This window comes from Centruroides sculpturatus, unplaced genomic scaffold (assembly GCF_000671375.1).
Source record: "Centruroides sculpturatus isolate CEXI.00-Female unplaced genomic scaffold, Cexi_2.0 scaffold380, whole genome shotgun sequence".
NCBI classification, from domain to species: domain Eukaryota; kingdom Metazoa; phylum Arthropoda; class Arachnida; order Scorpiones; family Buthidae; genus Centruroides; species Centruroides sculpturatus.
In genome coordinates this window covers 164,881-188,932 of record NW_019384570.1, presented here as the reverse complement: position 1 = coordinate 188,932, position 24,052 = coordinate 164,881, and the positions used below count along the sequence as shown (strand labels likewise).

Below are 24,052 nucleotides of genomic sequence, written 5' to 3'. Positions count from 1 at the left end.
ATAAAATTAATTGTTTTTAAGATATAAAATAAATCTTAAAATCAAATGATATAATCATTTTTCATTTTTTAAGTAACTTAATATGTCCTGCAACCTCCAAAATATTATTATTAATAATACTGTGTAAAATATGTATAAAAAATTACTTTTGAATTATGTAGAAATTTTTACAAATAGAAAAAAAATTATTAAAGTTTGTTAAAACTGCCTTTGAATTGAGTTAAAAATTAAAAAAAAAAATGAACTTAGATCAAACTTCTAAGTTAGAAGGTAATTTTCATTATTTAAATAAAACACAATACAAAATATTATTGTAAATTTTTATAATAAGATTTTAAAAAGCAAAGATGGTTGATACTCCGATCATTCAATCTAGTTTTTATTTTAGCAATGAAAAGTCCTGCTACCAAGAATGCCCTTTCTGATTCAATTGATATGGGTGGAATCGTCTTTAATGCATTTAAGAAAGACAGATGCTGTGTGTCTTCTTACCCGTAGCCTGGAAGATTTCTAGTTTATTTTTGAGATGTATTGTAGCACTTCTTTTGCTGTCTAGTATATTCTTGATTTGTCTACCTTGGCTGCTTTAATAGCTGCATCAAGCTTATAGCCCGATAATTCGGCAGTTCGTTTGGCTTTAATAATCGGGTTTATAAAGAAAAACTTCATACTTGCATACTTCGTACTTGTATCCTTGCCCAATTTGCACAATCTAGTATAATGTAGTTATTGAAGCTATTCCAGATATTACAGATTCTGACTAGTAAAGAATTTTCAGAGTCCTGTCACAAATAGGCTACATATTGATTATTGACAATCTGTGACATGTCATAAAAAGTAAAAATTTTAAAAACTAATAAGCAGGCTTAAAATTAATAAATATAGATGTATTCTGACAGTTTATGGGTTAATTATACTTTCTATTTGCAAAATTTCCTCAACTTTAATATAAAATAAGAAAAAAAAATGAATTTTTAAGAAATTTGCGGGATTTACCGGATGAGAAGAATTTCCCCAGTTAAAAAAACAATTTCTTGGATTTCCCGGATCTGGATGGAGAAACCCTAGTACATGCACATGAATTATTATAAATATTAACTTTGTGCAATAACATGTTGACTAATGTTTTTTTGCAGTTTTTTCAATCAATCTTAACATAGCATAGTCATGTACTGTATCCTCCTTAGACTAATTAAAAAGAAATAAAGAAATAGGAAGCATATAGTAGCATGTGCTGGTATGGCAATGTTGGCAATGTTTAAACCACAATTTTGTGAAAATACAAAAATGCCTGGTGCCATAATATGTATTTTTGATAATCTGGCACCACTCTGATTCCATAGATATTCAGATTAACAAATTTCTACTGTAAAATAATAATAAAAAAAAGTAATTAATTAATTTGTTTTTAATTTACTTTCAATAAAGTTTAAATAACTCAGTAAAATTCCACAAAGAAATTTAATTTGTATAACTATTAATAAAATTTATAACTGTCAAATTTATTATAATTAAAAATAAAGAGGTCTTTAGCAAAGACTCCATTGATTAGCTTGATATAATACATAATCCTCAAATAACTCAATAAATCAGATTATTTTTAGGCTACAATAATAATTACAGTAGACCCCCTATAACGCGGGTTCATATAATGCGGATTCGTATATTGCGGCGAAAAAATTGCGACCATATTCATATCAAGACGATAACAGAGACTCGTAAAATGAGGTAAAATGTCATCGCTGACTCGTGTCGCGACAGGATTGGTCGAATCTGGACCAATAGTGGACGAGCAGCCGAACTATTTGCACGCTATGGAGAGTTTAGGTAGGTAAGTTGAATTTACTATTGTCTGTACAGTATATAAATTAGGTACTGTAAGTCTAATACAGTACTGTAATTTTAAAAATTTCTTGTGAAAAAAACATTTCTTATTCAACGGCCATAAAAATTATTTCTAGTAATGATGTCTCCAAAGTTCAACGAATTTTTTGCAGAAAAATAACTTATCAGAAAATGCGCCTGCCATTTGGTGCGCTGCTCCGCGACGAACACAAGCTTAAGCAATGGCGTCATCGAACAGTGCACACTTGGTAAGTAATCCTACAATTTTTTGTTTATAGCATAGTTTATACAGATTATTCCCAAAAAATTATACATGTTTTGGAAATGTTGAGTCAAATTAGTCTAGAATCGATTAATTTTATGGAAGAAAACCTTTCAAACAGCCGTAGTCCGTAAACTGCATGGGTCCGGGCTGTGATTGGCTCATGTATTTGAGGATTCCTACAACGCAAAATTTGTATAAAGTGGAACATATCTACCGTGTTATAGGGGGGTTGACTGTATATATTTTATGTTTACATCTAAATCTCTGCGAAAAAACTTATAAACAAACAAATTTATTTGATTACTGTAATCATGAGAACTTAATCAGTGCATTAAGAAAAATTACACTGATTTATAGAATTAATTTCATCTACATTAAATATAAATATATATAAATTTATTTTTAATATATAACTCTACTAATTATCTTATATCAAACTCTTGTTCTATCCATACAAGAGACAACATTGCATTCATTGACATGAAGTGTTTCAACAGCAGCAGACATCTTACAGCAAAACGTATATTCAAAACAGAACATTGAATCCATTACTAGAATAAAAAATATTTTTAAAAAGTTTTAAAGAAACACTTTATTCATATAAATGCACTAAAAAGTAAAAAATAATGTTTTCCCAACTTTCACAGTATTCTTGGTATTGTGTGACCAAAAATAAAAGTGTGGAGCACTCAATAAATCAGATTATTTTTAGGCTACAATAATAATTACAGTAGACCCCCTATAACGCGGGTTCATATAATGCAGATTCGTATATTGATGTGAAAAAATTGCGACTGTATTCGTATCAAGACGATAACAGAGACTCGTCCCAAGACTCGGAAAGACCATAAAAATTGATAAAGTGTAATTAACAAGATGAACATCACTACATGCAACTCATGTAATACTTAGTACTAACATTTATTTGGTAGTTAGTTAAACATGTGCTACTTACCTACCTAAGGGGATATTTCTCTATGATCACTATTTCTATTTTTTTTTACAAGAAACTAAAACACAGACTATTTGATGAGCAGAGTGAAGGTGTAATGCTGATTAGCAGTGACGTCATTTCATTACAACAAATGTACTGGTATTTTTGTGCCATGCAATTGCTAGAGTGCGCTATTTTTCTATTAATGTAAGATGATGTCACATATAGGAAAAAAAAGGAAAAAATTAAGAATAAGGGATAAAAAAACAGCTCAGGAAAAATACTCTTAATATTAGGATCAGTTTTAGCCCTTTTTTGCCTTATGTTTAAAAGATCCTAGCTGATGAGGGCCATTAACACCAGAGGCTGAAATGCATTTTAAGAGATATATAAGGCATTAATAGCTTCATTTGTGTGATAACACTTTCATTAAAATAATTTACTATGTATGTGTAAAAAGTATATTTGCATTATATATTAATAGCATCAATTCCCAATATACAAACCTCAAATGCAAAATTTCAGATATTTTTGAAAAAGGCACAGGAGTTATTAAGCTTCAAACATACCACCCATACATACAAAAAACCCCTCCAAATTTTTTTGCATTTCTTGATGTTTCAAGGTCATGAATCCAAGAATTTAAAACTCTTGGGTGGCCATTTTTTGACTGATTGTGTCATACCTTCCCTCTAATATATATTATAGTTGGTAAAGTAAAAATGAAAACTTGACATATACAAAAAAAAAATTCAAGATTATCATCAGGAACAACACATTCAAAACAGGACAAGGTTATTACAGAATGGAACAAATTCAAATCTACTTTTTGTGGTTACAATAAAGCAATAATGTCAAAATCAAATTGTACACAAAAATAAAACACTAGATAAAGTAACATGATATTGATATAAGTTTCAAAATTACAATTTTAAAAAATCTTACCTCACTACGTCACATTATGTTCCTTTATCTGTAATTTGGTTGTGACAAATACAGTAGAGTCCCACTACTCCGAACTAATTCAGACCAAGCCCTGTTCGAATTAGTCAAATAACTGAAATAACGCAGAAGCAAGCAGTAAAACCGGTCTGGTTTATATAGATCCAACACCATCAATGAAGTCAGCATCCTACCGTTTATTTCATCTGACTTGTACTCAATAGACAGTGCAAACAGTTAAAAAAAATAAGTTTTGTAATTTTGAAATGGTTTCATTGTTTACCTTAAAATTATTTTAACTGTAAAAAATGCTGTTTTTAATACACAGTCCAGGATTCCAATCAGTTGACTGATGTTACTGTGCGAGTTAGCACACTTACTTGTGGATGTTGAATGTACTCTTTGCTCTTCATTATTTTAGTTCAGTTTAATCTAATGGCCATGAAACGAAAACACACAATGTGTATGTTGAAAGATACACGTTGAACATTTTGAAAAGGATGGACAAGGGTGAAAGTGCAATGAAATTGGCATTAGGGTTTGGAATGGGAAAGGCCACAATAACAGACTAAAAAAACCGCACAAAGATTGAACAGTTTTGTGCCTCTACTTCAGGAAAACAGTTGAAAATCGACAAACAGCAAGGCCCTTAACGTTTGACAAGCGTGATGAAGCCCTATTCACGTGGTTCACTCAGGAAAGAGAAAGGGGAACACCCCTATGTGGACTTCTTGTTCAAGAAAATTTTCTTTCTGCTGACCAAAACATATTTGGATTAGGTGGACATTTGGATTAGCAGGACTCTACTGTAGAATTTTTGTAACCACAAACAGTAGATCCAAATTTATTCCAATCTAAAATAACAATTCTATTTTAAATGTGTGTTCCTTTATGACAAATAACCAAGATCCTTTTCATGTATAGTACTACTACCATTTTTTTCTAATCAAATAAATAGCTCTTAAATTATAAATATAACTAGATAATTCATTAATGTATCAAATTATAATTTATGTGGCAAATGAATATATAATAAATTGTATTTTGATAATGATTAATTTTCTAGATTTTCTCTACACTATGTATGTATTGGATTTCACTTTACCACATGATGCTTTGAAAACTTAAATTACAGTAAACTTTCTTATTTAATGTAATAGTTCCATACACTAAAAATTATATTAATCCAAATTTACTCTTACATTCTTCTTTGTTTGATAGCATTCATTATTCACTCCATCAGGAACACTGTTTGTTTCTTCTTCATCAGAATATGACAGTTTTGGCAATGTATGTGCTAATCCATCAGGCCAAACCTATGTATTAAAAAAACATACTTTAAATTGTTAAAATGATTAGCAAATATAGAAAACTGATAACTTAAAATCTACAATCATTTAAAATATCTTTAGATTTCAGTATACTAAAAAACCATTCAATTACTTTTTCTTGCATCATAATTAATTATAAAGAAATAATTTAAGTTTTATTTCCCAAAATATTATTAGTTTTTATAATTAACCAATGACTTAGCTGTTTTATTCATTGATTTTTGTTTAATTTTTGTAAAAACAAATTGGTTTAGTAATGAATAGGATCTTGCTCTTACTTAGGACAAATAAACAAAACAAATTTATGTACAGAGCCCAAATTTAAGCTATTTACATTATTTCCAGGTCCAATCAACTACTCCATCCAAATATTGTATAAGCAAGGCAAATACTCATCAAATATACTTAACTTGCTAATTAATTAATTTAAACATAATTAGCTTTTATATTACTGCCAATCAAAACTGGTTATACTTGAATTAAAAATACTAAAACCTATTCTCCAGCAATTTTTATAGTAAGGGCAAACATTTTCACCCATGTTGAACAGGTATCATCAGGCTAACTAATCCTCAACTGCTGAAACAAACAAGAGATTTCAATACACGTGTGCAGAAAGGAAATGACATAAGACAAAAGGGAGGGGAAGGATAGCAAGATTTACAGTTCAAAAAAAGACTTTCATGCTATGGGANTTACTTGATTAATGTTTAATTTCAATTTTGATTCAAAAAAGCTACATTTATTATTTCTTATATAATTTCCTAGTATTTTTAGAATACATTTTTGGATATACATTGACTGACCTTTGAAACATCTCAACAATATGGCCACGTTTCTTTATGTAGTGCTCGAGAAGCACTTTACAGCGACCACTCCGAAACCCATTTCTAAATGCAGCACTGCAACATAGTGAACCGTTTCTAAACATTTGCTGCAAGAGGTTGATGCAGAAAAAAAAAAGCAGCTTTTATGTCTGCTACATGTGTAAAGCAAAATGGATGCTTGTGTGTATAATATGATATTATGCTGTAAAAATAAAAGAATCGAAGTGACTGTTAATAAAAATATTATGGAAAGGTTAAGAAGGATTAAATTTTATAAAATGACTCTGAAAGTTATCTAAAGAATACGAAAATACTATATTTTAAATATAATTATACATCTCCTCTCTCTTTGTTCATATTTTTGGAAAAAGAAATGCTCAATTCTTTATATCTCTTTATTTAAATATTGCAGTTCTTTAAAGCACTACTTTCGGCTGTAACTGGAATTAAAGGATAGATTACGGCATCTATTTTTCACTTGAGCAGAAAGCTTTTCTAAACTATGATGCAGTGATGTGTAGCGATAGCTGATCGTATTGTCATTTTTGCTACTCTCTCTCTGCATAAAGAAACACAGCCTAACTACTGTGTGTCATTTATGATAATCAAGATATGTGTTATTTAGTAACATTCTTTTCAACGATTATTTTAATTGCTAGTTTACACTGATTAAATTTAAGTGTAAGCATAGATACTGATTACGAGGGCTGATCAAAAACTAAGGTTACAAGGCCACTATTCCTGGAGTTTCATTTGTTATAGAGAAATGCGTGGTAATTCCAATATATGCAGTTGGCAACTGTACAGAGTTTCAGCCACCTGCCACCTACAGTGCTAGTTATAGGTAAACACAAATGGTGACTCGTTTGAAAAACTGGTCTCGCAAAAGAAATCCACTCAGTTATTCGATTTCTGGGGCGAAACACGTAACCACAGCTGAAATTCACCAGCAGCTGGTAGAGGTTTACGGAGAGACTGTAATGTCTCGTCAGCATGTTGTAGAATGGTGTTGGAAGTTTGTGGCTGGTAGAGAAAACATCACCAACAAGGATCGCAATGGCTGACCCAGCACGGCATCAACAGATGTCAACACAGCTCGTGTGGATGATCTGATTCAGGACAACAGGAGGAGAATGTAGCAAGACAACGATTCGCTTCAGACGAGGAAGTAAAATACTTTGCAACAATTTGGCTGAACACGCAAGGACAGGATTTTTACCAGGAGGGAATTTTCAAACTCATCACACGAAGTGACAAGTGCCTAAACCGATATGGAGACTGTCAAAAAATAACCTAATCTACTCAGTTGGCTATCAGTACTATCAGTTGGCTGTATTGGTTGTATGAAATAAAATGTGCACTTTTTACTGCAGGCTTTGTAACCATAGTTTTTGATCATCCCTCATACATTAATCAGTGTAAACTATAATATAAGTTTAATTATGAATTACAGTTATAATTATATCATAATTATATAACATTAATATAAAATTATTTCTTAAAATTAGAAAGATTCTTAATTATTATAAAAATGATTTTAGTATCTTTTTTATTCAAACTGTTAATTAAATTATTCCATTTCAGTTCAGGTAGGAGTTAGTTTCCATAATGCTAGATTTTGACAATTTTATCCTACAGTTGAACATGTCTATCTTGAGTCTTAGGAAAAAGAAACAAATTCAAGATAGACAGGTTTTGAGATAAAGAGGTTTCTACAGAGTAAACAGTAATCAGTTTGATTGGAGATGCAGCATTGTATTAATACAATAGTATGTATAGTACAGTACATACCTGTATTAGGTATAAATAAAACATTTTTACAGACCTTAACAGAAATAGTTTGCCAATAGTTTCTGATGCCTGACTTTCTTCAACAAATAAGTTACATGCCAAATTCGTAGCCAATTAGATAAAAATGGCATTAATTGCAACTATTTACTGTAATGCAAGAGATTTTTCTTAACTGCAATTTATGCTATCAAAATGTAGTCACTAAGATTTGAATTTGTAATCAACACTTCAATCTGTAATTTGAAATATAAAGGTTTTGGGAGAAAATTATTTGCAATAAACATGGAAAATATATTAAATTTAGGCTGAAAATAACAGGGAAAAAAATAAATTTCAAGTTAAACATGATTGAGATAGACAGGTTCAATTGTATTTCCAAATTTTAAACTTTTTGGAAATTTTAAAGCCATTTACTTGAAAAAACACAAAAACCACAAATATTATAAGAGGAAGAATTAAAGAACATTATTCAATAATCAACTATGATAACAACATTAATTTAAATAGATATATGATGGTAGACACATGCTGGGACAACATTCAATGCAAAATGGATGTGCTAAAAATAATTGTGGTTATCCAAAATGCATCTGAAAGCAAAAACTTCAGAGGTAACAATAAAAGCATTTTTCTGTTAATAGTGTGTTCCGGATTTTAATTGACTCAATTTGAAATTGGCATAGGAAGAAAAGGAAAGTTCTTCTAGGAAGTGTTTTTTAAATATAATTTTTAAAAAAATATTTCAAGTTTTAAAAAGATCAGAAAACTATTCTAGTACTTTCAGAATTCTTAGATATAATCTTCTTATTCTATAATCTTCAGGGGCCTAAAACATTCAGAAAATTGAAATATATTCAAACATTTGTATGTTTTACCTCTTGTAGACAGACCTAAAAAGCCCAAAAATATGAAAATTGTTTTGTTTCAGTTTTAATTATTATAAAACAATACTTTTATGTTTTACTTAAACTTTGGAGTGTTAATGTACTGGTAGATTTTGCTATATTTTCTATCATTCTACACTACAATTATTCTAAATTAGAATAAGATGCCTATAAGACAACCAAAAATCATTAAATGGCAATTACATTTATTCAATTATTATATTTAATTTCATTACCTTGTGAGTCTGCATGTGCTTTTTAACATTTGACTTCTGGGCAAATGCACGTCCACAAACAATACACTGAAATGGTTTTTCTCCAGTGTGACATCGAACGTGTTGCTGCAGATCAAAATTCTTGCCGAATAATTTATCACAATAGCTGCATTTTAATTTTGACACCTGCAAGATAATACACATTTTTAAAATTTTCAATCATAAATTAATATGTAATATAAAATAACAGAATTTTTAACAATAGCAAAACTATAATTTTATTAATATCCCATTAAGCTCTAACCAGCAGATCAAAAAAAATATATGCAGACTTGTGTTTGTCCCATGACAAGTTACAGATCACACTTTAGGAATCACTGGTACAGAGAAAGTGATTTACATGTGAATATTATAAAACATTTACATTTATGGCCATGATAATAATTTAAATGTAATATACTAGTCAAAGCATCCAGCACTGCTCAGAGAATATAATGAAGATTCTGTAACTGGATAAAGTCTTTTGCTATGGCTAGATAATGATATGTAATGTATAGTACAATGCATGTAGATACATATATAATAAATATAACTAATCCAATAGTACAGCTCTCCCTTAATAGTCCGACAGGTATGGGACCAAAGGGGTGTTGGATTACCAAAAGTGTCCGGATTACCAAAAATAATTACTATTTTGCATTGTTTTGCTAGCAGTAGCTTACAATATTCCCTACTCCAACTGTTCAAACAGAACTGCTCACAGAAAACACACGAAATGTGTGTCATCATGTAAAAATTGGATGGGGAGATTCACGTCGTGACATGCTTCTGTGCAAGCAGACACGTAACGGGGACGGGTACCTTGACGGGAGGTGCATTGGACTACTGAGCATGTCAAATTAAAAAACGTCAGACTATCAAGGGAGAGCTGTAATTATAAATACCAAATGAATAGCTGAATTCCTTATTGGGCTATAAGACTAAATAATTACTTAGCAAACTGGCAGTAGAGAAGACATCCAGGCTACTATCTCTTGTTAAATAAAATAAAGATATAATATGATTATATGTAAAATTATTCTAAAACTGATAATTGGACAAAGTTCTTGGTAGTCCTTATGTTTCTATATTCAATGGTTGACTCAACAGTGAATTTTCCATTGAGTCCCTCCATTGAATGATCTGACGTCATGTTTTATAGAAAAAAAAAAAACGTTTCCATTGAAAGGGCACTTTTCATGATGGCCAACTTAATTAAGGAGAAGGCAACAATCATGACTGTTTTGCTAAATAATTAAAGTAACTCAATTAACCATTACTCAAATAAATCCTTTTATTCAAATGAATCCTTATCTGCATCATTTTCTTGTATTCTGGGTCTTTCTTTAATAATTTGAATTTCTTGAATATTTATATCATTAGGAAGACTTAAAAAGGGCAAAATACCAGTCATAATCAATTTTGGACAAATTCGTGGCGATAGTTTGTTTATGAAAAAAAGCTTAATATTTCAATATTGACCAAATTATCCAACATAATCATGCAGTCACATGTTTTATCATAAACAGATCTTTNGGGAAAGGCTACAATAACAGACTAAAAAAACCGCACAAAGATTGAACAGTTTTGTGCCTCTACTTCAGGAAAACAGTTGAAAATCGACAAACAGCAAGGCCCTTAACGTTTGACAAGCGTGATGAAGCCCTATTCACGTGGTTCACTCAGGAAAGAGAAAGGGGAACACCCCTATGTGGACTTCTTGTTCAAGAAAATTTTCTTTCTGCTGACCAAAACATATTTGGATTAGGTGGACATTTGGATTAGCAGGACTCTACTGTAGAATTTTTGTAACCACAAACAGTAGATCCAAATTTATTCCAATCTAAAATAACAATTCTATTTTAAATGTGTGTTCCTTTATGACAAATAACCAAGATCCTTTTCATGTATAGTACTACTACCATTTTTTTCTAATCAAATAAATAGCTCTTAAATTATAAATATAACTAGATAATTCATTAATGTATCAAATTATAATTTATGTGGCAAATGAATATATAATAAATTGTATTTTGATAATGATTAATTTTCTAGATTTTCTCTACACTATGTATGTATTGGATTTCACTTTACCACATGATGCTTTGAAAACTTAAATTACAGTAAACTTTCTTATTTAATGTAATAGTTCCATACACTAAAAATTATATTAATCCAAATTTACTCTTACATTCTTCTTTGTTTGATAGCATTCATTATTCACTCCATCAGGAACACTGTTTGTTTCTTCTTCATCAGAATATGACAGTTTTGGCAATGTATGTGCTAATCCATCAGGCCAAACCTATGTATTAAAAAAACATACTTTAAATTGTTAAAATGATTAGCAAATATAGAAAACTGATAACTTAAAATCTACAATCATTTAAAATATCTTTAGATTTCAGTATACTAAAAAACCATTCAATTACTTTTTCTTGCATCATAATTAATTATAAAGAAATAATTTAAGTTTTATTTCCCAAAATATTATTAGTTTTTATAATTAACCAATGACTTAGCTGTTTTATTCATTGATTTTTGTTTAATTTTTGTAAAAACAAATTGGTTTAGTAATGAATAGGATCTTGCTCTTACTTAGGACAAATAAACAAAACAAATTTATGTACAGAGCCCAAATTTAAGCTATTTACATTATTTCCAGGTCCAATCAACTACTCCATCCAAATATTGTATAAGCAAGGCAAATACTCATCAAATATACTTAACTTGCTAATTAATTAATTTAAACATAATTAGCTTTTATATTACTGCCAATCAAAACTGGTTATACTTGAATTAAAAATACTAAAACCTATTCTCCAGCAATTTTTATAGTAAGGGCAAACATTTTCACCCATGTTGAACAGGTATCATCAGGCTAACTAATCCTCAACTGCTGAAACAAACAAGAGATTTCAATACACGTGTGCAGAAAGGAAATGACATAAGACAAAAGGGAGGGGAAGGATAGCAAGATTTACAGTTCAAAAAAAGACTTTCATGCTATGGGATACGAGTAGAAGTCAACATTGCGAAAATTAATAGCGGTGTTATTGTGAGTTACCCTATATATTTCCACCTGCTCATGATGTTTGAGAAAGGGTTGCCTGGAAGATCTAAGTAAGAGGCATACCTTTTCAAATTCAATATCAATGTCAGAGGCATAGATAACCAATGCTGTGTTGGCCAATCCTTTCATGATAAATGTCTGATGTTCCTTGAGATGGATGTTTAAAGGGAGCTTTTGTAGCACCTATGTATTCTAAGTGGTGGCTAAATCTATGATCATTGATGGGGATAGTGTAAATGCCAGATTGGATGTCTGGAAGGTCTTTAGCATTGTGGAAGAGGAAGGAAATTGAAGGACTTCTACAGAAGAGTAAACAAAAGTTATTTTTCTTGGATATTTTACTGTAAAGGGAGGCTAGCTTCCTGTCATAAATGATGGTTCTATAAACTGTGTCCTGGGTGCAATTTATTGGCAAGACAGAAGTGGCAGAGGAAAGACGACGTATAAAGCCTTTAATAGTATGTGGAGAGTAGCTGTGCTGAGTTGCGTACTGGGTGATCATAAGGAGCTCTGTATTAGCTTTTATTCTTTAGCTATGCAAAATACAACTTTTTTAGAATAAATTGAACCAGACATTATATTAAATTTGATAAATTCTTCCCTAAAGTTGGCCCTTTCAATGACAGAATAATCTAAAGGCAAATCAAAGCTCTATTTCCAGTATTGTATGCAATATAGTTCATTGTATTTTTATTTAATTTTTGTAAAATAGTCAGACCTTGTGATTTTATCTTTTCTCTAAACTGAGTAGATAGACAATAACCAAAGGGAGTTATTCATTGGCAATCTGAAAAATGGGATATAATTTCAATTGTGAATTATCTTACAGACAGAACCAACAAGAGGGAAAGAACTGGGTATTTTTCCCTAGCCTCAGATTCGTTTCTGTTCATATAAATTAATGTAATTTTTTTTACTAACAAAAATAATAATATAAGACTTCTTTTAATTAATAAAGAAACATTCTACTTATTTCATTTGTTCAAAGATAAGAATGGCAAAAGAGACCCACTCTACCTTGAGCCCTGTACAAGTCTCAACAAATCTGATTGTTGACTCACTGTTGATTACAGAACCACAAAAAAGTGAGATTCATAAATATTTTTATATATTTTTTTTATGTAAACCAGTGGAAATTTTTATGTATTTATTATTTACTTTATGAAAACCAGTTAATAATTAACAGAAAATATTAAGGTTTTTTTAAAGTAAATTACAAAAGATGACTACCATTTGGTTGAAACTTTTGAAACAGTAAATAATATAAACTATAAGAAATCTTTAGATTAATACTTCAATCAAAAAGTATAAGGAATGGTTCAATAAAACACAAGATTCAAACTTATTCATCAAGATTTACTTTGTCTCCTTCCATTGCAATGCTCTTATGCCAATGTTTTTCCCAATCCTTGAAACATGCTTTAAAGTCATTTTCAGGAAACCCCTTTGGACTCACAGCAAATTTTGTTTTATGGTATCAATCAACTCAATATGATGACCTTAAAGCAGAAAGTTTACTTGAAGAAACAGGAAAAAAGTCTCATGGTGCCATGTCAGATGAATATGGAGCTGGTGGAAATGTATTTGCTGAATTTTTGGCCAAAATTTCAAAAATAGCAAGAGCATCATAAACAGGTGCATTATCGTGATGCAAAATCCATGACTTTTCTCACCACAAATTGGGTCATTTTCTACAAATTGCTTCACACAAATGATATAAAATTCTTTGTTGATAGTTTGGCTAGTTGGAAGAATTTGACACACACAACACCATGACAATCAAAGAAAACAATCAACACAACCTTGATTATTGACTGACTTTGATGTGGTCTTTTTGGTCTTACTTCACCTTTGGAGTGCCATTCACTTGATTGTCAAGCTGTTTCAGTGTTAAAGGTGTAGATCCATGTTTCACCATTTGTAATGATGCATTTTAAGAATGATTCTACATGAGAAAACATTTTCTCAACCATTCAAACACATTGTTGTTTTTGGAATGACTTGAGAAGTAATGTGCTTCAAAACCAAACTGATCTTTTAAAACTGCTTGACAAAATTCAAATGATACCAGAACATGTTAAATAACATCCCTAATTGTTAAAGACAATTATTGAGCAGCAAATCTCTGACTTGAGCAATGTGTTGTTCATCAGTTGAAGTGGATGGTCTATCAGAGCATGGTTAATCTTCAATGCATTCTCTGCCTTCCTTGAATATCTTGTACCATTCAAAAACTCTTGTTTCTAATAGAAAATCATCACCAAATGTTTTCTGCAACATTTCCAAAGTTTTTGTAGCAGTAATTCTATTGTAAAAACAAAATTGAATGCACATTCTTTGCTCAATTACACTCGACATTTTGAAAAATTGCAGACAGAAAAATTCTTGACACACAAAGCAAACATTTATTTGTAAATGAAAGCAGATGATGATGTAAGGATTGCTGCTAGATGCTGATGAAAGTCATATCAAACAACAAAAGAAATAATGACAGTGCCCTCTTGCATGTGTGCAGTTTAAATGAACCATTCCCAATACTTTTTGATCACAGTAGTATGATTTAGAAAAAAAAATTGTAAAAGAAAATGTTTTAAAACTGGGACATTTATATTAAAATAAAACAAATAATTGAAAAGAAAACACTAAAACACTTCAATTATTCAAGCTATTGCACATGCATCAATAAAAACATTTTAAATAAATAAACATCTCCAAACCCGATATCAAATATAGTAACACACCAACCGAATGCCGAAAATCAATCAGGCTATTTTAATGCTAATTTTGTTGCAATGTGACTTTTAAACTGGGACTTGTAGGTTACAATAAAAAACTTTTTTCTGATGATCAGATAATTTTAAACAGAATTTAATCTTAGATAATGTTTTATAATCTTGTAAAATTCACTGAAAAGATATCTTTTTAAAAACTGGATTGAAAAAAACATATATCTGTAAATGCAAGTGTAAAAGGCTGGATAAGAGCAAATTTTCAATAATTTCTCTCCCCACAGCTCAAAAAAATCCATTAAACTTATCATCTCTACTGGATGCAAAGATAATGATTAAAATATTTTTTAAGCAAATCTTTCTAGATAAACTATCAATTATGATTTATGACAAAATTTAAATGTCAAAGTCTTTTTATTCTTTTATACATGATGTTTTTTAAGTTAAGTACCAAAACCTGAGTATTAAATTCTTGGAAGAAAAACTGAATCAAAAAATGTAGAGGGGGAAGTTAAGTCTGTAAGGATGTAGTCCTAAGGATCATCACTTGGGTTCCTGATGCTCTTGAAGTAGATCATTAGCCCCAGGGCAGGTGTGAGAAGGCTGCAGTCAGACAGACTAAAGGTGGACAGACGTCAATCAGCACTTAGCATTCACAGAGTTGGAGCAAAGCGGGAGACGGGTCTGCAGCTCCAAGAGGTGTGCACAGGTAGCAATTTCCTAGTTGAGGAGCAACTGCCTCTCCAATGTGTTGACACTCTATGTGCGTGTTAACTGACTAAGTATGAGTACAATGTGACCTTGTATATCGGGGATTATATGAATCTCCATGTTTTGATCAGTCATTCTGATTGGTTGATTTCCCTCATCCATGCTTTCCAAGGTCATTCCCTTGTTACTAAGCGTAACGGGATCCCAACTCGGAGCACAGGCAAGGTCAAACTCAAAGCTGAATTTGATTTCCCAACCAGAAATGTCAATCATAAGACGACATTCCTTCTAAGATTTATGACTCTGCATCACATTTTAACAAACAAAAGAGTGTCCAACTACAAACATTTTTTCTTGCCATAATTTTTTCTCCCAATCAACTAAATTTTTGCAAATTTTGTGATGGTTCGGACCTGTCTGGGACATCACAGACTATAATGCTGAAGATTTGATTTTAATATTTTCTCTTCAATTATTTTTCAAAAAAAATTTCATTCTTTTATTCATTAGACCATGAGAATAAATAAGTTAGCATTACATTGTTATTTTGCAGCTATTATCGAATTATAGACATTTAACAGTTAATATCTCATTAATGAAACAGAATTTGCAAAAATTTCCATTATATTTTCTATTAATTTTTACCTCAGAAAACTAATCCACAAGTTTCAGCATTTATTTTATTAACACACAACATGGTAGGATCCAAAAATTCAAGAACTTGGCACATAGTTTCTTGCCTTGAATAGTTTAAAACACAAATGTACAACCATCTTCCAAAATAATCCCTTGGGCAACGATACACTTTTACCAATGTTCATACAGCTTCTGGAAATATTGCTGTAAACAGTCTTTTGCAACTACCTGTAATGCCTCCTGTGATGCTGCTTTTACTTCATTTGATGACTCAAAATGATGTCCCTGCAGATGTTATTTCATCAGTAGAAAGAGGTAAAAACTACAAGGAGCTAAGTTAGGTGAGTAAGCAGAATGTGGAAGCACATTAGTACCATTTCTGGCAAGAAATTCAGTGACCGTTATGGACCGATGTGCAGGCACATTGTCATGGAGAAGGTATCATTGTCCATTTTGTGACATCTCAGGCTGTTTACAATGGACAAAAACATGCAAACAATGTAAAATATCTAGGGAGTCCAAGTTTTGAGTCATCAAATGAGATAAAAACAGCATTGCAAGAGGCATTACAAGTAGTTGCAAAAGAAATCTTGTAGCAGTGATTCCAGAAGCTATATGAATATTGACAAAAGTGTATCATTACCTATGAGGATTATTTTAAAGATAGTTGTGTGTCATCATTTTAAACTATTCAAGGCAAAGAACCATATTCCAAGTCCCTGAATTGATCCTACCTCATATATATTTCTTTATAGTTTGATCACAATTTGTCTATTAATTAATTTTTTTACAGATATCTTTTTCTTTCATCTAAATATAGTAGTGATTTTATCTCAACATTAGTTAAACATTAATATCAGAAATAAATGATACAACTGTCTATATTGTTGAATTATTAATTTATTGCCTTCAGAAAGTCTGAAAAGTATTAAAATATTGATACTGATCTTTTATTTTTAATATTAATGTTTAAATAATTTAAAATATTTTTAAAAATTTAATTTAATTAATCAGTAAAAATACTTGAATAAGAACCAAAAGTAAAAACTTTTGCATTCTGAAAATATGCTACTGCTTACGAAGTACTTACAGTAGATAAAGATAACAATACTAAATCATAATGCTGCTAATTTAAATCCCTACAAATCTACACCTACTTCAAAATGACTGATAGAATTAACATAAAAACAAATATACAGATTCAAAGATTATGGAGAAAACATATTTTCTAGATTTTTCTGCTTAGATCAACAGAATATGAAAACACAATATACTTTTATTTATATATTTTCAGAAATTATGTATGGCAATAAGGCAAAATAAGCCTCCAATTAAGCAAAATATTTTTGAATAATAATAATTTTTCTTATAATGAGAACTGATGTAAAACATTTCATAAAATAGCAGAAAACTAACTAAAGTTCTGCATAAATTAAAAAATATATGTCTTACTTTTTTTGATCCATTTTCTGCTAATTCAGAATTATTATTTACACGTTTCCTGGGTTTAGACTGATTATTCTGTAATTCATTTGCCACATTTATAGAATCATCATCTTGACTTGAATTTTTTGAAGAAATTTCATGATTCTGCGACTGAGTCATTTCAGTTAGTAACTGGTCCGAACTTTCGGGCTTGTTACTGGAATTACTGTTCACTGGAGATAAGATTGTATCCTTGTTTAACGAAGGATTTCCTAGACTGACAACCATACCTGACACATTATTAGGATTAGGACTTGTCTGACTACCTACAAATAAAGGCGTAGAAACAAAAGTATTTGTAAGAAGAGATAAGCCGACTGCATGGGCTTGAATCTGTGGAGTAGACTGATTCTGATGTATCTGATCCACTGAATGTGATGACGACGACGACTGGCCAATAAGATTAATATGTTGAAGTTGTGGATTATTGGTAACGGTAGTTACTGTTTGGATTGTAGGACAACTCGCAATTGTAGCAATACTTTGTTCAATATTTGTCAATGATAACAGGTCAGCTTCACTCAGAACCATATTTGGAGCAAGAGTAGTCAGTTGAGAAGTTGGGACCTATTAGAAAAAGATTATTTCTATTTAGAAAATAAATATTAAATATCATTTTTTAGAAAATTTGTAAAAAACATTTCACTTATTATATTGTAAAATTAAAATTTCATTCATTAAAGAAACAATAATTTTTTAAATGTTTAGTAAATTCTATACTATTTAGTCTTTGATTTTAGTACAAATATTTAATATAACATTTTATAAATTCAGGAAGTGTTGCTTATTTTAATGGAATTTACTACAGTATTATTTTAAACAAACCTGAGCCTGCATCGGCTGTGCCACTTGATTTAAAGTCGTCGCCGTCACCTGCGTGTTTTGTGTATTATTTAAAACTTGGGACGATGGAGCCGTCACAGTATTTCCCGTAGATAAAATATTTAAGCAGTGTTCTTTCTTGTGGTCGATGAAGAAGCTTAAGGAAGTAAACTGTTTCTTGCATTTTCCACACTGAAATACATCATCTTCATCTGTTACTGCTACCGTAGCAATGCCTAAAATAATGAGTTAATGCCTTATTTTTAAAAAAATATCTTATCAAAGCTAAAATTTAATGACATTATATTTGATTGTCCATTTTATTTAACAGCATATAAATATTCAAAAAAATATTTGAGGTGGAATGTTAGCAAAGTCTCTTCTATGATGCTTACAGAATTGTTTATTCTCAAAATCCGTTCTACTGATTTTGATAAAACTTTGCCATTTTCCATTATTTGAGGTGAGGAATCAAAACATGTAATGAGGGTTCATTTAAATGTAAAAAATAGGGATTGAGGGGTTTTTGATATACGGAGGAGTTAAACCAACAATGTCCTTGCACTCTGATGCGACTGAGCATGCCTAACAAAATTTTGATCTAGGGGTTAAAAATAAAAACAGTATTGCATGCACCTAACAGAAATAGGTGCAAAAAATGAACAAAGCAATTGATGAGGATTGCTTTGTTCTTTCTCTCTTCATGTCAGCAAGTGCAAGGATAGTCTCTCTGTGCCCAGCCAGTGTAAGAATTGTGACTCTCATAGCCAGCAGGTATAAGGATTCCCTCTTCTGTTCCTAACAAATGCAGGGATAGCTTCTTTCTTTCCGGCTCCACCTCAATTCTATTGTGATAAGACAAAGTCACAAGATGGCCTAGTTAAGTTGAATCAACTCATTGATTTCTATTACTATTCAGTTATTTCAATATGGAGTGGTTAAGAAATAAGATTATCCTCTAGTTATCTGCTTGAATTTGCACCTAGGTTCTGTCATAAAGACCCAGATTTGAATCTAAAGTAAACAGTCATAACTTGAATTAAAATAACATACCTAATAATTTATTGATAATTATTAAATTTGATAAGAGAAGGCAGCCTAACCACCTACCTCCTGCTAAAGTAATATATCTATTCCTCATCCTCTTGGTTCAGCCTGTTTGGATCAGGCTTGCCCCTAATGGACATAAATTAATCACTGTATAATCAAAATATACTAATTTAATCCAAATTTTATATGCTGAATCACTTCAAAAAATAATTTTATTTAGCATTACAAATATACTTTACTTTGCATTGACACAAAGAAACTGAGTGTTAGTGCTGAGAAAATAGTAAAGTTTACTAAAAACATATATATGTCTCTTTAATCTGAAAAATCACAAGAATTCTGGTAGGCTATCTTACAGCCTTTAGGTCAGAAACATCCTTTATTGAAGATACAGGTTACATATGCATTTTGGGCTTATTTTATCTTTAAGCCCTTCATCAGTGCTATACTAAAAAATTTTAGAACAATCAGTAATGTAACAATATAACACATGTAGATTATATCCTTTGATGTGAAAACTATTTTATCATACCAAAAAAAAAGGTTTTCCATGATTTTTTCTTACAAATCCTTCTGCCACACTAATATGACACTTCTGGGTTTTTTTACATTATTCACAAATCCTTCATCAATAAACATAAATAAACCATAAAATCTAACATATAACTAATTTTATAATACAAGGAAGTTTTTCTACATTACCGTTAAAATGGGCATATATCGTATTACATTAAAATTCTAAACAATCTCTAAAAATTCCTGAAGATACGTTTTTTNAATCCTTCATCAATAAACATAAATAAACCATAAAATCTAACATATAACTAATTTTATAATACAAGGAAGTTTTTCTACATTACCGTTAAAATGGGCATATATCATATTACATTAAAATTCTAAACAATCTCTAAAAATTCCTGAAGATACGTTTTTTCCTATCTGTTTCACCTATATAATCTTTTGACAATTACAATTAATTTTATATACATCTGTTTTTTTCAATTTATCAACACCAGTTTTATATTTTTTTTCCTCTTTCATTATAAACATTATGTGAAATTTTATTGGTCAAAGACTGCTGTTTGTGATTAAAAACGTATCTTCAGGAATTTTTAGAGATTGTTTAGAATTTTAATGTAATATGATATATGCCCATTTTAAAGGGAATGTAGAAAAACTTCCTTGTATTATAAAAATATTTATATGTTATATTTGATGGTTTTTTATGTTTATTGATGAAAGATTTGTGAATAATGTAAAAAACCCAGAAGTGTCATATTAGTGTGGCAGAAAGATTTGTACGAAAAAATCATGGAAAACCTCCTTTTTTGGTATGATAAAATAGTTTTTACGTCAAACGATATAATCTACATGCGTTGTATTGTTACATTACTGAATGTTCTAAAATTTTTTTAACATTGCACTGAAGAGGGGCTTAAAGATAAAATAAACCAGAAATGCATATGTAACCTGTACCTTCAATAAAGGATGTTCTTGACCTAAAGGCTGTAAGATAGTACCTTCTTGACCTAAAGGCTGTAATGTAAGATTCTACCGGAATTCTTGTGATTTTCAGATTAAAGAGACATATATATGTTTGAACAAATAAAGAGCTACCATAACAGATATTTTAAAGTTTACTAATGAAATTTCATCAGAGTAGACAATATCATTTTTATTCAAAAATAATATTGGTTCTTCTTCTTCTGGTTTCGTATTCATTTCTGAATGTAGGAATTAGTATTATTATAACAATCACAATTGTGCTTCACGTGTGCGTTCTTCTGCTTTCTTATTTTTCCATTCACATATATTACCTAACCAACTTTTTTCTCCTTCCTGGGCTTTTCTTTCCACAGATTTTTCCCTCTAAAATATTTCTCAAAATTTCATATTTACTTCCTTGGGTACAAATATTTAATATAACATTTTATAAATTCAGGAAGTGTTGCTTATTTTAATGGAACTTACTACAGTATTATTTTAAACAAACCTGAGCCTGCATCGGCTGTGCCACTTGATTTAAAGTCGTCGCCGTCACCTGCGTGTTTTGTGTATTATTTAAAACTTGGGACGATGGAGCCGTCACAGTATTTCCCGTAGATAAAATATTTAAGNAATGTAGGAATTAGTATTATTATAACAATCACAATTGTGCTTCACGTGTGCGTTCTTCTGCTTTCTTATTTTTCCATTCACATATATTACCTAACCAACTTTTTTTCTCCTTCCTGGGCTTTTCTTTCCACAGATTTTTCCCTCTAAAATATTTCTCAAAATTTCATATTTACTTCCTTGGATGATGTGGCCAAAATACCCATCTTTCTTCTTTTAACTGTATTTAAATTTCTTTTTCTTTTCCCATTCTTTCCAAAACTTCATCATTTGTTATTCTATCTGGCCAAGATATTTTTAAAATTCTGGTATATAACTACATTTCAAACACTTCAAGTCCGTTTAACATATTTTTATCTAAGGTCCACATTTCTACTCCATAAAACAAAACTGACATCACATATCACCTTAACATTCTAACTTTAAGATTTAAATTAAAAACATTGCATTTGAAAAATTTCTGCATTCTGATAAAAATACCCCTCACATTTTCTATTCTAGATTTAATTTCTTTAATGCACCTGCCATCTTCCTGTATGTTAGTTCCGAAATACTTAATTGATGAAACTCTATCAATTGTTCTGTTTTGTATCTGCAACGTATCTTCTAAAGCTTCATTAAAAATTTCATCTGAATAAATAATAAAAAGTAAAGGTGATAAAATACATCCTTGCCTTACTCCTCTTTTTATTTCTATTTCTTCAGATAACTCAGAATCAATTAAAATGTTGGCTTTCTGTTCCCAGTAAAGATTTCTTATAATTTGCAATTCATTTCTATCAATTCCATTCTTCCTAAGTATATCCATTTATTTATCATGCAGAATTCCATCAAATGCTTTTTCATAGTCTATAAAACAGGCATATATATATCCTTGTTAACCTCTAAACTTCTTTCTACCAAAACTCTATAAGCAAAAATAGCTTCTCTCGTTCCATAAGATTTTCTAAACCCAAACTGTGTTGCTTAAATCTTCTACATATTTTTTATATATTCTTGTATGAATTATTCTTAAGAAAATTTTTAAAACGTGACTCATCAGGCTTATAGTTCTATAATAACCACATTCTTTTGCATTATCTTTTTTGGGAATTGTTATAAGCGTAGACATTAAAATATTTTGAGGAACTACACCACTTTCGTAAATTATGTTGTAAAAATCCACTAAAATATCAAGACTATCTTCATCCAGTAATTTCAGCAGGAACTTCATCTGGTTCGGTAGCTTTACCTTCTTTAGTTGTTCTAATTGCATTCTTTACTTCTACTTTCAATATCGTTGGTCCTTCTTTATCAATTATTATAGGTTTTAAATTTCTCTCGTCAAAATATAATTTTTCAACGTACTCTTTCCATAATTTCAGTTTTTCTCCCAATTCCAAAACAAAATCACCCTTTTCATTTAAAATATTAGTAAATTTATTTCTTCTATTTGTTCTGGTAAGCTCTTTTATCTTCTTACTACATTATAACGCATCATGCGTCTTTGCAAATTTTCAATTTCCTCGCATTTTTCTTTCATCCAATTTTTTTTTGCTTCTTTAATTTTCCTTCTTATAGTGACATGGAGTTCTTTATATTTAGTAATATTTTTATTTTTCCAATGTCTTCATTCTTCCATTAATTCTAATATTTCTTCTGACATCCATTCTTTCTTCTTTAATGTTTTCTCAGGTTTCAGATTTTGTTCCACTACATTGTTTATAATTTTCCTCAGATTATTCCATAATTCTTCACTATTTGTTTTTTCTTCCTCTTTTCTTTTGCAAAATTTTTTCCTTATTTTTGAAAAACTTTCATTTATATCATTTTTAGTATTTTTCTTTGTTTTGGGATCTCTTAGCCTACCTATATCTATATTTCTACTTCTTTTAATACTATTTTTCTTAAACTTAACTCTCATACGAGTCACTACTGGATTATGGTCTAAACAAACATATGTACCTGGATATGTTTTAACTGATGTAATACTATTCCTATACCTTTTTCAAATTAAAATACAGTAGAGCGTCGATTTTCCGAATCAATTGGGGACTGGGGTTGTCCGGATAACTGATATTTCGGATAACTGATTTACGTACGATAAAATAGTTTAACGTATCCAATGTCGAAATTTTTTTCCGTTGCGTGTCGCTTCGCGTTGAATTTTCGTCGATGTTAAGCCTAACGAAGACTATTGTATCGTTAAAAATTATTTTTTTATTTTGTACAAACAAAATAAATATATTGAAAAATATAAAAACAATAAAAAATTATACTTCAGATGTTAATTTAGTATCAAAAACGTAAAATATTTGAGTAGCCCAAGACATAGCCAAAGATTGAAGCTCCACAGCACTGGCGAAAATTTAAATTTGC

At 30.3% G+C, this 24,052-nt stretch overlaps 1 protein-coding gene across 1 annotated transcript in view; it reads right to left on the bottom strand.

Moving 5' to 3' along the window:
* The window catches only part of LOC111624153 (zinc finger protein 341-like), a 53,774-nt gene that overhangs the window by 13,973 nt on the left and 15,749 nt on the right, over positions 1-24,052 (bottom strand). Inside the window, exons 3-6 of the mRNA XM_023366949.1 lie at positions 18,533-18,765; positions 17,675-18,274; positions 9,056-9,220; positions 5,189-5,302 (exon numbers count right to left, since the gene is read on the bottom strand). Coding sequence (XP_023222717.1) covers positions 5,189-5,302; positions 9,056-9,220; positions 17,675-18,274; positions 18,533-18,765 — 1,112 coding nt within the window. The remainder of the gene's footprint in view (positions 1-5,188; positions 5,303-9,055; positions 9,221-17,674; positions 18,275-18,532; positions 18,766-24,052) is intronic.